At 32.9% G+C, this 14,496-nt stretch overlaps 2 protein-coding genes across 2 annotated transcripts; one reads left to right on the top strand and one right to left on the bottom strand.

Moving 5' to 3' along the window:
- The first annotated feature begins 2,163 nt into the window (after window positions 1-2,163).
- LOC119615278 (protein flightless-1) lies at window positions 2,164-6,984 on the top strand. The gene is made up of 6 exons (XM_037971350.1): window positions 2,164-2,243; window positions 2,560-4,267; window positions 4,384-4,725; window positions 4,922-6,011; window positions 6,071-6,500; window positions 6,570-6,984. The coding sequence occupies exons 1-6, from the start codon at window positions 2,181-2,183 to the stop codon at window positions 6,702-6,704; spliced, it is 3,768 nt and encodes a 1,255-aa protein (XP_037827278.1). The 5' UTR covers window positions 2,164-2,180; the 3' UTR covers window positions 6,705-6,984.
- Window positions 6,985-8,292: 1,308 nt separating this feature from the next.
- On the bottom strand, window positions 8,293-13,372 carry LOC119615231 (dynein regulatory complex subunit 6). Its single transcript, XM_037971312.1, has 3 exons — window positions 12,937-13,372; window positions 9,332-11,194; window positions 8,293-9,259 (listed from the first exon to the last, which is right to left on the bottom strand). Exons 1-3 carry the CDS (start codon window positions 13,009-13,011, stop codon window positions 9,110-9,112), a joined length of 2,088 nt encoding a protein of 695 aa, XP_037827240.1. The 5' UTR covers window positions 13,012-13,372; the 3' UTR covers window positions 8,293-9,109.
- Between the last annotated feature and the right edge of the window lie 1,124 nt (window positions 13,373-14,496).

Raw genomic sequence — 14,496 nt, 5'->3', positions numbered from 1 at the left:
TGTCAGCTGTCTTTCAAAAACAACGTGCAGAGTTGCATTTTGAATAAAATTCCGCTACTTAACGGTCTTTACATTTGAACACGTTTTTAAATAAAAACGAACGGGTGGGGCAAAATATGCAAAGTTTTATTGGTATAATATTATACACCACTTTAATAGCGAGCGTATATTATATTTGTTATGATATTTCTTACGCACAAAACTTAAGTAGCCAATTAGATCAGAATATTTTTGGGTCGATTAAGTCATGTTCGCCTATCTATGTAAACCTTGCAATCAAACTCCAGTTCGCAATTTTAAATTTTATTAAGGTGGTATCAGACGACATGTATAATACAAATGTTTAAAATTTTATATTAATATTTAACCATATCGAGCCCTTTTCGATTTTAATTTTTTTTATAGAAAAATGTCAAATATCTGGGTATAATTGTTTCCAAATTCATGTAATAATCGTTATGCCTTGCAATTTATGTGGCAAAATTTATAGTTTTATACAACTTTTTACGAATTAAGTTCATTCTATTTACTAAATGTATTGCATTTATATTACTTCCAAAAAACCAACACTTGTATTTAGTTGTAAATATGTGAATTTCGGAAGGCGGTCCTATATATGGACCCTTTATGAATCGATACTACCAGAATTTTAAGGTGGAAAATACACAACACGCATTGCGGCGGCAACGCGTTTTACGCTTTTCAAACTTTTCGCTCTTTACAAGCTGCAAGTTACACACCACGCGTCATTTTGATCTTTCTTTTAATGTTTTTTAAAACTATTACTGTTTCAAAAGTCAAAATTTTAAGATTTTGTTAAGTTTTTAATATTTTTCTTTCATTGTTGGTGAAATTCATTTCAGTTTAGTTTATTCTTATTCTACACAAAACAAAATACAACCCTGATCAGCTGCCGACGCGTCAAAAGTTGAAAGTTGCTGAACTTTTCGCGGCATATGCGTTACAACTACAGTGTGTAACTTGTTAAGTGAAAATACATTATTTCAACTTTTTTTGACTGAAGCCTATAACGCGCTGCCGCGTACAACGCGTGTTGTGTACTTTCACCTTTATTTAATTTATTAGATTTATGGTGAATTGTATTATCATGTATGGATATTAATAAGGACATATTGTTGATTTTCAGAATCTTTAACGAATGATTGGATCGAATCTTTAACGATTGTGGACCGATGTCCATCTATCTATTAGATAAACTAAACTATTAGATATTTTTTTTAAAGATTTATCGACTTCAAACTGATTTTTTGTATGAGGGGTAGGGTCAATTTACAGGTATACATACATATATAACTATAAATATATTTTATCACAACTTCTACATAAACAAGATATTTAGTAAGGTTTTGACTGTATTCGGAGGGTAATTTGTATAGGGGCTAAGTAAAATCATGAAACAATGATTTTATCCGGTTTTTAATAAACAGACTTGACATTCGGTTATCGCTAGATCATCTCAAAATCTTATAAGAACCAAAACATTTATTACACTTTTAAATTTCAGATATACAAATTAAATAAGGATATATGAACACCAAAAATATTTTTTATAGTTAGAGAATTGAGCCGTAACCATCTCAAAATTGTTTATTCCATAAAAATTTGTACCGGCAAAAAGGACGTAAGGGACAAATAAATATAAAATATAAATAGACTGCATCATATTCCTCAGATAAAACAATATTTATTGACAGAGTTTTACATTAATGCTATGTCTTACTTCGAAGAAAGTTAAAAAAATGCTCTCCTGTAAAATTTTATTTTTGGGGTTTACGTCTTTTTTGCGAAAAGATGATTCTTGAGAAAGAATAGTAACTTTAGTCATTATAATTTAAATTAAATATAATCATATTTTTCTTTGCATTTTTATAAATGTCAAAATCTGCCTGTATTATATAAATTTGAAAATTAAATAATCAATATTTATTGACAAACATTTTATGGTGAATTCAAGTATTGTTGAAGGAATTTTAGTTTTTAATTTAAAGATAAGTATATTTATTTAATATTTGATAATTAGTAACTGTGACAAATATTTTGTCACAATTTTCAATTTGTAATCTTCAAAATTGTAGTATTTTCCAATGCTTTATATTGCAACTCTGCATAGCAAAATGAATACTTTAGTTTGCAACTATGTATTAGTCACAGTGAAAAAAATGGCCAATACGGGTGTATTACCATTTGTACGGGGCATAGATTTTACGAAAAATGACTTTAGTGTAAGTAAATTAATTAGAAAAAACCTTAAATATATAAAGATTAATGTTTAAAGAATACGGGAAGAGTGAAGTTTCATCTGTATTTGTAAAAAAATCGACGAAAACAATGAATGAAAATCCAGCTGAATTTGCATTGTGATGGTGTTAGTGAATGAAAAAAAAATTGTGTCAAACTAGAATCTGTCTCAGTTGTCAAAAAAAAAAAACCAAAGCAGTTCTGCTGCTGCGCTGACAATTGTTTTGTTTACAAACAAAGTCTTGTTTTTGTTTTACTATGTTTTTTTATACACAAATTAATTTTGTTTGATATTTCTAGGATAACAATTTTCCCTCAGCGGTGAAATTAATGACCCGCGTACAATGGCTGAATTTGGATAAAACAAATTTGAAGGAAATTCCCGAGGAAATGGGAAATCTCTTGAAACTAGAGCATTTAAGTTTGAAACACAATCAGTTGGAAAAACTATTTGGTGAACTAACCGAGTTGACATGTTTACGTTCCTTGAATTTGAGAAAAAATCAAATCAAAAGTAGTGGCGTACCACCCGAATTATTTCGTTTAGACGAATTGACTACCTTGGATTTATCGCACAACAAATTGAAAGAAGTACCGGAAGGCTTAGAAAAGGCAAAAAGTTTGTTGGTATTGAACTTAAGTCACAATAATATTGAGACCATACCAACAGCCCTGTTTATACATCTAACGGATTTGTTATTTTTGGATTTATCCCATAACAAATTGGAAACATTGCCACCGCAGACAAGACGTTTGGCAAATTTACAGACTTTAATATTGGCCGATAACCCTTTAGAGTTATTTCAGTTGCGCCAATTGCCCTCTTTGCAAAATCTGGAAGTTTTGAATATGCGCAACACTCAGCGTACGCTCTTAAACTTCCCCACCACTCTGGACAGTTTGTCCAACTTGACCGAATTGGACTTATCGCAAAATAAACTTCCAAAGGTTCCCGATTGTGTGTACAATTTGCCAAATTTGAAAAGATTGAATCTCAGCGACAATGCCATTACAGAACTAAGTTCAAGTATAGAGTTCTGGCAACGTTTAGAGGTTCTTAATCTGTCACGAAACGAACTTACAGTTCTACCAGCGGCACTATGCAAATTGGCGCAATTAAGAAGACTCTATTTGAATGACAATCGTCTGGATTTTGAGGGCATTCCATCAGGGATAGGCAAGTTGTGTTGTTTGGAGGTATTTTCAGCATCTAACAATTTGTTGGAAATGATACCTGAGGGACTGTGCCGTTGTGGTGCATTGAAGAGACTTAATCTATCGTCGAATCGTTTGATAACCTTACCAGACGCTATACATCTTTTGGATGGTCTGGACCAGTTGGATTTACGTAACAATCCCGATTTAATTATGCCTCCAAAGCCAACAGAGGCCACCAAAGGTTCAGGTATTGAGTTCTATAACATAGATTTCTCCTTACAAACACAACTTCGCCTGGCTGGTGCAGCGGTGCCACCGTCTGTACCTGTCACATCCACGCCAAAAGATTCTACTGCCCGCAAAATTCGTCTACGACGTGGTCCACGTAATGATTCTGCTCAAGATTCGGCTAAAATACTGAAGGGTATGAAAGATGTCGCGAAGGATAAAGATGAAGCTGAAGCCAATCGCTCCTGGTGCAACGATTCAGATGAGGCACGACCCGAGTCCCTTAAGCCTAAACGTTGGGATGAATCCTTGGAAAAACCTCAATTGGACTATTCGAAATTCTTTGAAAAAGAAGATGGTCAATTGCCAGGTATAACAATATGGGAAATTGAAAATTTTCTTCCAAATAAAATAGAAGAAGTTGCTCATGGCAAATTCTATGAGGGTGATTGTTATATTGTGCTGAAGACATCTTTCGATGACATGGATCAATTGAATTGGGAAATATATTTTTGGATCGGTAATCAATCGACGTTGGATAAAAGAGCTTGTGCTGCTATACATGCGGTAAATTTACGAAACTTTTTGGGTGCCCGTTGTCGCACAATTCGTGAGGAACAGAGTAAGTATATATCGCTACTAACTCAAAGGCCGGCTCACTAAAATATTTCAGATATTTTTATCTTTTTGTGAAAATCGTATTTTGGGAACAGAAATAATACTTTTTTTTCTGTTTAGATGACGAATCTGAAGAATTTTTAAATCTTTTCGATACTGAGGTGACATACATAGAAGGTGGCCGCACAGCTACGGGTTTCTATACAGTGGAAGACATGTTGTATACCATACGTCTATATCGTGTACATGCTGCAGGCGCATCCATACATATGGAACCAGTATCTGTTGAGTTTGAGTCTTTGGATCCACGTTATTCGTTTGTCCTAGACTGTGGCATTAAAATGTATATTTGGTTGGGAAGATGCTCGAAGAATACATTGAATTCAAAAACACGCTTAATGGCAGAGAAGATCAATAAAACTGAACGAAAGAATAAGTGTGAAATCATTGTAGAAAGTCAAGGTATGTGTAAACGATTTGTATGTTTAGATTCCAATTGACTGAACTGTTTTTTATGCCGTATTTTACATACTCAAATAGTTTTTATTTAGATCTTAAACAAACGTCTACAAGATATAGGAATTTTAGAATATCAACAAGTTCATGAAATGTATGATAATTATCTGAGGAACCACTTTCTTTTACATATTTATTTTAGGTGACGAAAGTGAAGAGTTTTGGCAACGTTTGGGCAGCAATCCAGAAGAAGCACCCAAGCAAAAGATTTTACAACATGTACAAGATAATTTTGTGCCACCTGTTCCCAGACTGTATCAAGTGCAATTAGGCATGGGCTATTTGGAGTTGCCTCAGGTTGAAATACCTGAACAAAAGCTGGTCAACACATTGCTAGTCAGTAAAAATGTTTATATACTAGACTGTTTTACGGATTTATTTGTTTGGTTTGGCAAAAAATCAACTCGCTTAGTTAGAGCGGCTGCCATAAAACTTTCACGTGAGCTATTCAATATGATAACACGACCCTCGTATGCACTAGTGACACGTTTGCAAGAGGGCACCGAAACTCAAATATTCAAGTCGAAGTTTATTGGTTGGGATGAAGTGATGGCGGTAGATTTCACACGCACTGCCAACTCTGTGGCAAAGACGGGAGCAGATTTAACAAAATGGGCTAAACAACAGGAAACACGAGCTGATTTGGCGGCTCTGTTTATGCCACGACAAAATCCCATGCCGCTCAGTGAAGCCGAACAATTGGAGGAAGATTGGAATTATGATTTGGAGGCAATGGAAGCATTTGTTTTAGAAGGCAAGAAGTTTGTTCGTTTGCCGGAAGAAGAAGTGGGACACTTTTATACAGGAGAATGTTATGTGTTTTTGTGTCGTTACTGTATACCGGCCGATGATGATGAAGATGGAGCTGAATTAGATGACAGCAAACCTCCACCGGACGATGAAATACAATGCATAGTGTACTTTTGGCAAGGTCGCAATGCTGGCAATATGGGCTGGTTAACATTTACTTTTACTTTGCAAAAGAAATTCAAAACTATGTTTGGTGAAGAACTGGAAGTTGTGCGCATCCATCAACAGCAGGAGAATTTGAAATTTTTGGCACATTTTAAGCGCAAATTTATTATACATACTGGCAAACGTAAGGATAAGTCTAAGACTCCAGATGGTAAAGCTGCTGTAGAATTTTTCCACTTACGTTCGAATGGTGGTGCCTTGTGTACCAGACTTATACAAATCCAACCGGATGCTTCATATCTCAATTCAGCATTTTGGTATAAATAATTTCTATGTAATTGATGTTCAACATACTAATGTCACTTTTGTTTTACAGTTACATTTTGTATGTGCCATTTGAAACTGAAGATGAATCCCAATCAGGCATTGTTTACGTTTGGCTGGGCTCAAAGAGTTGTCCAGAAGAGGCCAAATTAATACAAGAAATTGCCGAAGAAATGTTTAACAGCCCCTGGGTGAGTTTGCAAATTCTAAATGAAGGTGAAGAACCAGAGAACTTTTTCTGGGTGGCACTGGGTGGCCGTAAACCTTACGACACCAATGCAGAGTACATGAACTTTACACGTCTGTTCAGATGTTCCAATGAAAAAGGCTACTTTACTGTAGCCGAAAAATGTACAGATTTCTGTCAAGATGATTTGGCTGACGATGACATAATGATATTGGACAATGGGGAACAAGTATTTCTTTGGTTGGGTTCACGTTGTAGTGAGGTTGAAATAAAATTGGCTTACAAATCAGCACAAGTAAGTTTAATTTTTAATTGATTTTTGTTTAGATTTTTATAATGTTTATTAATTGATTTATTTATTTAGGTTTATATACAGCATATGCGCATCAAGCAACCGGAACGTCCGCGCAAATTATTTTTAACACTTAAGAATAAAGAATCAAAACGTTTTACAAAATGCTTCCACGGTTGGAGTGCACATAAAACACCACCGGAGTAAATGTGATTTCCTTATTTTTATCTGATCTGCCATTTGCTGCTTGTCTTGCAAATTTTCTAATGCACATGAGATGACGTTAAGAAGATTTTCTTAATTTTCATTAAGATTTTTATACAATCTGCGTTATTTTTAACAATTTATTTTCCTTTCTACTTAATATTCATAAAGTATTTAATATTATTATAACTAATCTTATATTTTCTTTTTGTATTTTAGCAATTTGTTTTTTAAAACAAAAATATATACTCTATACATGATATGTGTATGAAATAATCAAATAACTATAGAAATATGTGTTTTATTTTCTTCCCAATAGGGGAAAAATTGCTTCTAAAATCTGTTCTATGGTCTCTGGGCATTGATTCAAAAGATGAATTTTTTGGTTTTACATTGCAATTCTTCCATTGTGAATCTCCTCGATAAGAAGATAGAAGAGAAGTAAAAATAAGAAACTAGAAATATGACGGAAAGTAGTCAGTAAAGGATCAAGAATGTTATATGACAGAGGATCCGAAATTTCATTGTAGCCCTAAACCGAAAGAACGACTAATTTCCCTGATAAATCCTAACAAATTGGATTACATCCTGGAATATTACTGACCTCGTCCTGGAATTTACTTCCTAGACATTTTTCACTGAGGCTCTGTTTTTTAGGACAATAGCACATTATATTACATTACATTCTTATCCAGTTGCTCCTTGCAGACTATGCAATTCTCCAGAAAGTCTTGGATTCTAAGCTCTATGAGCTAATCTTTTATCTCTTCAATCTTATTGATATTGAAAGTTCCCTCGATATCTAAAAACTCGGCAAGAGTATAGTCCCTATGTATCAAGACGTGCTTAATCCATCTTAACAAAACAATAACAGCGTACATCTTCATATATTGTGGAGCTTTTCCGCAATTAGCTGTTTCCTGCTAATAACTTATGTTTAGAGAGGTGGCAATCTTAGTAAGAGCATCATCTCGTTGGTTGCCATATATTATGCCCATGTTCAGGAACCCAACTAAGGGTAACCGTAATAATTGAGTAATTCTTGAAGTGGTGTACACATTCTCGAGGGATCTTATGACCGACTTGCTATCAGTAAGTATTAGGATATTTCCACCCGATATCCTATGTTACTAAAATTGTTTGAAGGCTATTTTAATGGTTTTTTTTTCGGTCTTGATTATGCTGCAGTGATCTAGCAGCCTGAATGACAGTTGCATATTCAAATCATCCGAAAAGATTCCACAGCTGACTCTTTCATCTGTTTCTGATCCGTCTGTAAAAATGTTGATGAAGTCTTCCCTTTAGAGGTTTAGCAATTGTATAATCTAGCCATCTTCGCTTTCTATAAAGATCTTCCTTTATAGATGATGGCATTCGATAATGAACAAGAATCATTTTACCTTAATTTCGGTATCGAAATGAGTTTTGAATACGAAATCTTATTCGATCACATATGCAGGTATGAATTTTAATGCAGATTAGAAATAGTGTAGTTTTGTGTGTTACAACAATTAAAAATTTGATGTCGGAACGTATTACATTTTGAACATAATTATCCTAATTTTTTAATGAATAAAACACTTTTTTCCATAACAGCAAAATTTTATTTTAATACATACTAAGATGAAGGCTTTACATACATTAATGCTTGGCACATTTCAATTTACATTTTCCACCTCTTGAGTATATTTTTTTAGGGAGGTGTGATCTATATCCGTGTAAATCGATAATAATATTCGTGACAAATACAATTATTTTGATTTTAATGTTTCAGCATGAAGATTTTTCTTTCAATTTTAACTTGGATGTAATACATATTACACTTTCTATTTATAAATTGTAATAAGTTTGTTTTTGTTTATAAAATCACAGTTAGATTGTTAAATATTTGAATATTTAAATAAATGTGTCTAAGACCAATTTATTATGCACACACATATACAAACACACATTATAATAATATAATAAATATGATATAAAATAATAACAACAACAGAATTTTAACAATGATTTTTTTAAATAAATAACAATTAATTTTAAGGCCTTTAGAGGAGAGCTCTAATATTATATATTCACTGTGAACTACAATTACATTGTATTCGATTTACTTAATTAAAACTATAAATCTTCTACAATTTCTTTATTGAAGTTCCCTTAACAACAATGTTTACATAAAAATAAATTTAAAATTTTGTCTAAAACTTAACAACAATACAAAGTTCTAGTAGGTAATGTAAAAAGAAAGTTTGCTATTACATATTTAATTATTGCCAATCTTATAAAATTTTAATGTAGATTTACCATGAACCCAAAAGAACTTGTCTTTTCAAATGCAAAAAGACAAATTAATGAAAATTGTACAATTGAAAGTAATAGAGTATAAATACAACAAAAATTGCAGCAAAATATCAGTAATCTAGACGTTTCTTTAGACGGAATAATTCCACATTATCCAAACTACCCGCATTGTCCATATTCAAGTGGCGCAAAGTGGATAGATCCGCTAAACGATCTTCAATGTCGGTGTACATACGACGACAGCGATATATCGAGAGAGTCTATGGTAATAATCACAAAGAGTTTTTTAAATTACATTAAAATCAATTAGTCAGCAGCTTTTAAAAACTTACCTGCAAACATTTACAATTGACTAGAATTGCATCTAAACTGTGATCGGTCAATTGGGTGCAGCCGCTAATGTGTAATGCACGTAGACGACTTAATTTGGCAGTTAACAATTGTATGGTTTTGTCATTGATATTATAACAATCGGATAAGTCGATTTCTTCAATGGACGGACAGTTAAGCACCAAAGTTTCCATGCCTAGCAAAGTGATCTGTTGGCAGTTGGACAAATATAAACGTTGCAATTCAATAAATTTGAGACCATATTTCAAAGAGACATCGGTGATTTTATTGCAGCCTTTGAGGTTGAGTGATCTCAAACCCTTTAGCTGTTGTATACTGAAGCCATCAATCATGTGATCATCGATCTGATTAAGTTCATAAACAGCAAAAAGAGCGCGTTTGCGATTAGCGTCTCTTACAATATCTTCTTCGGCTTTGCTGCGTAAAGAAATCTTCATGGATTGTGGTGAAATGGAAGACCTTAAATTTTCTCGTTCATGCAGAGAGGAGGGATTGGTAGGATGAAAGTTTTCTAGTAAACCGGTCGAAGGATTTGTCGAATTTTTCATTTCTAATTTGGAAATGTTTATACCCGTTAGGGCGGCATCTGTGACACGGAAACAATCTTCTAAAGAGAGTTCTCTAAGCCAATGCAAATGCTCGATTATACACTGGACGGAAGTATCAGTTACACCATTAACACAATGACCCACATTTAAAATGCGTAATTCTGGGCAGTTGCGTGCTATACACTTGATACTTTCTTCACATACAATCAAATGAGACATGTAAAGGTATCTGAGCACAGAATTGCTAGAGCGAGCTATGCCCTGCGTTAGGCCATCGGTAGTAATGCCATCACAGCGTGAAATGTTTAGACTCTGTAAATGTTTTAAATTCCCCAATAATTTCGCACCAGCATTTGTAATGCCTCCACAACCAGCTACATTAAACGTTTTTAGTTTTGGAAGACTATCTACTATGGCTGCCACACAATCGTCATTTACGCACAAAGTATCAGCCAAGTCTAGCAAAACTAAATTGGGTTGGGTGAGTAGAAATGATTTGACCCCGCTGGTGTTCAATTGACGACATCCTGTCAAACGTAATCTCTGTAGCGATAAACCTCCATCAATATTCTCCGCAGATGTCAAAGACTGCAATGCTGGTCCACTGATCATGGTGTGACTAAGATTTAATTCCTTTAAATAGTTTCTATGTAAATTTGCTACCCTGGCCAAAAACTTAAAAGTTAATATAGATTCACTAGGATGGGCCGCTAAGCTATCGTTGGGATAAAAACGTCGATGTATGGCATTGTGATAGGCAATATGACATCCAGACATATCCAGAGATTCAATACCCTTAATGAGCGAAGTCAAACGCAACAAAATGGCATCCGACAAATATTGATTATGTTTTAGAGACAAATGTCGTATATTGGCGAATGAGCCAGCAAAATCACCACTACCATCCAAAAACGAACCAGACATAAAGAGAGGAGAGCAACGTGTTACGGTTAGTGATTCTAAATTGGTTAGTTGTCTCATAAATGCATAGAACTGTTTATCACCCATATCGGCATTATCGAATATAATTTCGGTGGCGGTTTTACCAATTTGTGTTAAAAGTTCTTGTGCCTGACCAAAGGTTACCTCTTCCAAACAAAACGTTCTATAGGGTCTTTGGCATTTCAGAAAAAACTTTGCTGGTGCTAAACGATCAGAGAGACATACTTTAACAAAATGAACTAAGATGTTGCGATTGAATTCACCCACAAATAGGGCTTCGCGCCAACGACTACAAGTCGCTCCGGCCGCTTGAAGATCAGAATGATTTAGAAAACGAAAGATATGCAAGATAATCTGAAATTGAAGATAAAAAGAAAATTACGATAATTTTTTGCAGGAAAAATTGGAATTTAATTTATTATTTAAATTACAAAAGTATAAAAGTAAAGAATAATTTTAATTTATTAGAACAATGTACACTTTCATCAATAATAAAATTATCTTAGCTTCTCTTTTGTTACATATCTGGTCCCACATTTTGCATGATTTCTGCTCTTCTGAATCGTTCTTCAAATTGTACTTTTTGAGTTCTCTAGAACCATAGAATTAAACACGCAGCGCCCTGATTGAATAAAAACCGATAAAATTGCACTTTCTGATAAGAAATCACCAAATTAAAAATTCGAATTTCCATAAATCCTTTCTTACGTGACCAAAAATAGATAACAGTCAAAACATTAGAATCATTAACACTACTTTTTCATTTAGTTTTGGTGAAGGAATTAATTAATAGGAAAATAAACTTTTGAAATATCCCTGACATTGGACCCTTTTGATTATTATTACTTTAAGGGCCAATCTTTAGGTGAACTATTAGGGATTAAATTAAAATTAATCCTCGAAAGTTGTTTTTGTGTACTTAGGGCGGGTTTTTCAGATAAAGATAATCTACATTCTTTGTTTAAACCTAGTTTAATATATGTTTTGTGTTTTTCAGTAAACAGTAACGTTACTTATTATCTTAGTTTAACTGAGTGTTATTGGCCAATTAAACTTAAGTTATAAGTGAGAAGACACAATTAACAAAAACAATAAAACAATGATTTCGGAAGAACAAAAACTTAATATTTTAAGTAAATTGCAATATTCTGATTTGTTTTGTTTTATTTATTATTGTTTTAAATGTTTATTTAACAATTTTCCAAAATTTTTCATTTTACAAAAGTATTATTTGCAAAAAACAGCTGTTCATTGTTTACGTTTTTGAGTGAAAAGTTGGCAATACTAACAAAGTTAACTGAACATAAATCCATAACTTAAAAACACAATCATCGATTAAAGTCCGCCTAAATTTGTTCCGAGTTTAATCTAACAGCAAGTTAAGCCTAGTTTAACTGAGTAGTAAGAAACCCGCCCTTAGTTAGTTAATTTTGTTTGCTAGTTTAAGCGCCCAATAGAGGTGCTTTAAACTTATGCTATAACGACAAAAAATTGTGTACTGAATTTCGTCGGAATAATCTAATGCAATTTTATTTAAATAGGAACATTACAGGTATTTCTTTATCGAAATAATTATGTGACAAAAAGGCTATAGCACATACATACATAAGTTGTTTTTGCATTGACTTTTCAGAAGAACGTTCCAAAATTTTAAATTGACACCACCAATTTGAATACGGATTTTTGCATACCATGAAATATGTACTTTTTCCTTTTTTGCCACAGAATATTAGATTTTTAAAATTTTTATTATTCCAACGTTGGTTTTAAAGCACACAAAATTGCATTTATAAATATGTATGTATGTATTCCTCCGAACCTTTTTTCTAACAAATATTTTAATAATAAAAAATAATGATCAATCATAAATACGTCATTATCACGTGAAAATATTTCTTTAAAATAAATCAAACGGTTTGGAAAGGTGTCAGGGAGAAGATAGTAACGGTTGAAAAGTAAAAACTTCTTTGTTCTATGAATTCTGCAGTTGAAAAGTAAATAATAACACAGATAAAAACAACAACATACATAAGACATGTATTCATTTGTTTATGGAATTAGTTTCTTTCAAGTACGTGCAGCAAAGTACAACTTACCTCCATGGGCAGGTTGCCATAATTGGGTGACCAATCGTCGTAATCCATAATGCATGATGTATCCACTGCAGACATTATTAATTACTAATAATAACTCAATATTAATTAAAATCCTTTAAAAAGTTCTTAATTCTGCTCCAGCACTTTTCTTATTCTTCCTTTCTTTTTTTATGAAGTTCTAGTTAGCAATATGCTCCTCTGTCTTTCCTTTATGTTGTTCGATATATTTTGTAAAACAAAATGTTCTTTAACACATTTGGCATTTCTCATTAATTCTCATTATGTTAATTAAATATTTTTCTTAAGCTAATAAACTTTTCTTTATCAACAATTACGCTTGTTGTTGTTACTTAATATTTTTCACACTAAAAACAAAAAATGTAATTGTTTTTCTCATTATTCCCTTTTTTAGCAAATTCTTTTGCAGAGCCCTGCGCCGACAAATATTAACGGCGGCGGCGACTGACACTAAATATGTCGGCGGCGACTTTAAACCAACTGTAAGCCGGCTAAGTTTTAAACTTCGTTTAGTTTTTAATTTTTCAACTATTTTAAATAAAAACTGAATCCGAGAGATCAGAAAGTGGGATTTTGGAAGCAAATATATTGTTTATAAGAACAAAACAGAGCAAGCTCAAAAGTTGTGTGAGAAATTATCCAGGGATGAAAAAAAAATTCTTAAAAATTAAAAACAAATCCTTTCTCCAAGTTTTTATAAAACATCTTGCAGAAAATCAGTTTCCCATCAGATATACAAAATTTTGTATTTAATTCATATGGGAAGTGCCAAGCCCCCCATTGAAAGTCCGCCCGTTATTCTCTAAAAGATTCTAGCTCTAATAGTTTCTCAGATATACGAATTTTTCTATGTAATTCATATGGGAGCTCCAAGCACCCCAGATGAAAATCCGCCCTTTTTTCTCCAAAATGTTCAGATGAATATTAAAGTTCTTCGTGCAAAATTTGAAGAATTTAGTTCTATTAGTTTCCCAGATAAACGAATTTTTGTATTTAATTCATATGGGAGGTTCCGCTCCCCTCATTGGTAGTCCCCCAATTTATTACCCAAAATGTTTACATGGATGTTAAAGTTCTTCCAGAACAACATTATTTAAAGGGATCACAAAGAGATTGAAAAATATTCCAAAAGTTTCACTTTGAAAACATTATTAGAGTGTATAAAAACTCGTAACTCTAAAGGCAGACTATTCCTAATTTAGCGGATTAGGGACTTAAATGTGGAATTGGGTCAATTATGGACAAAGTTCTCTATAATTTAAAGTATTTTTTTAATTCTACCATTATTCTATCATAATGATAACTTTTGGAATGATGTATTAGCTATAAACTGATTTTCTGTAAGAGGGTTATATTGGCGGACCGATCCTCATAATTTCATTTTTCATAAATGTAGGTTTCGGTTCCTAAAAATGTTTTTTTCGTCGACATTTGAAAGCCATTTATGTGCGTTTAAGTAATTTTCTAAAGAAGATTTCATATACATATTTACATGTTTACATTACATACATATTTTCGTTCCAACAAAAATTGTTTTATTAT

This window comes from Lucilia sericata, unplaced genomic scaffold (genome assembly GCF_015586225.1).
Source record: "Lucilia sericata isolate MDLA Ls3-8-SP2 unplaced genomic scaffold, ASM1558622v1 Contig000046F_arrow, whole genome shotgun sequence".
Lineage (NCBI taxonomy): Eukaryota > Metazoa > Arthropoda > Insecta > Diptera > Calliphoridae > Lucilia > Lucilia sericata.
The sequence above is the reverse complement of the archived record's forward strand: the minus strand, read 5'-3'. Positions and strand labels throughout refer to the sequence as shown.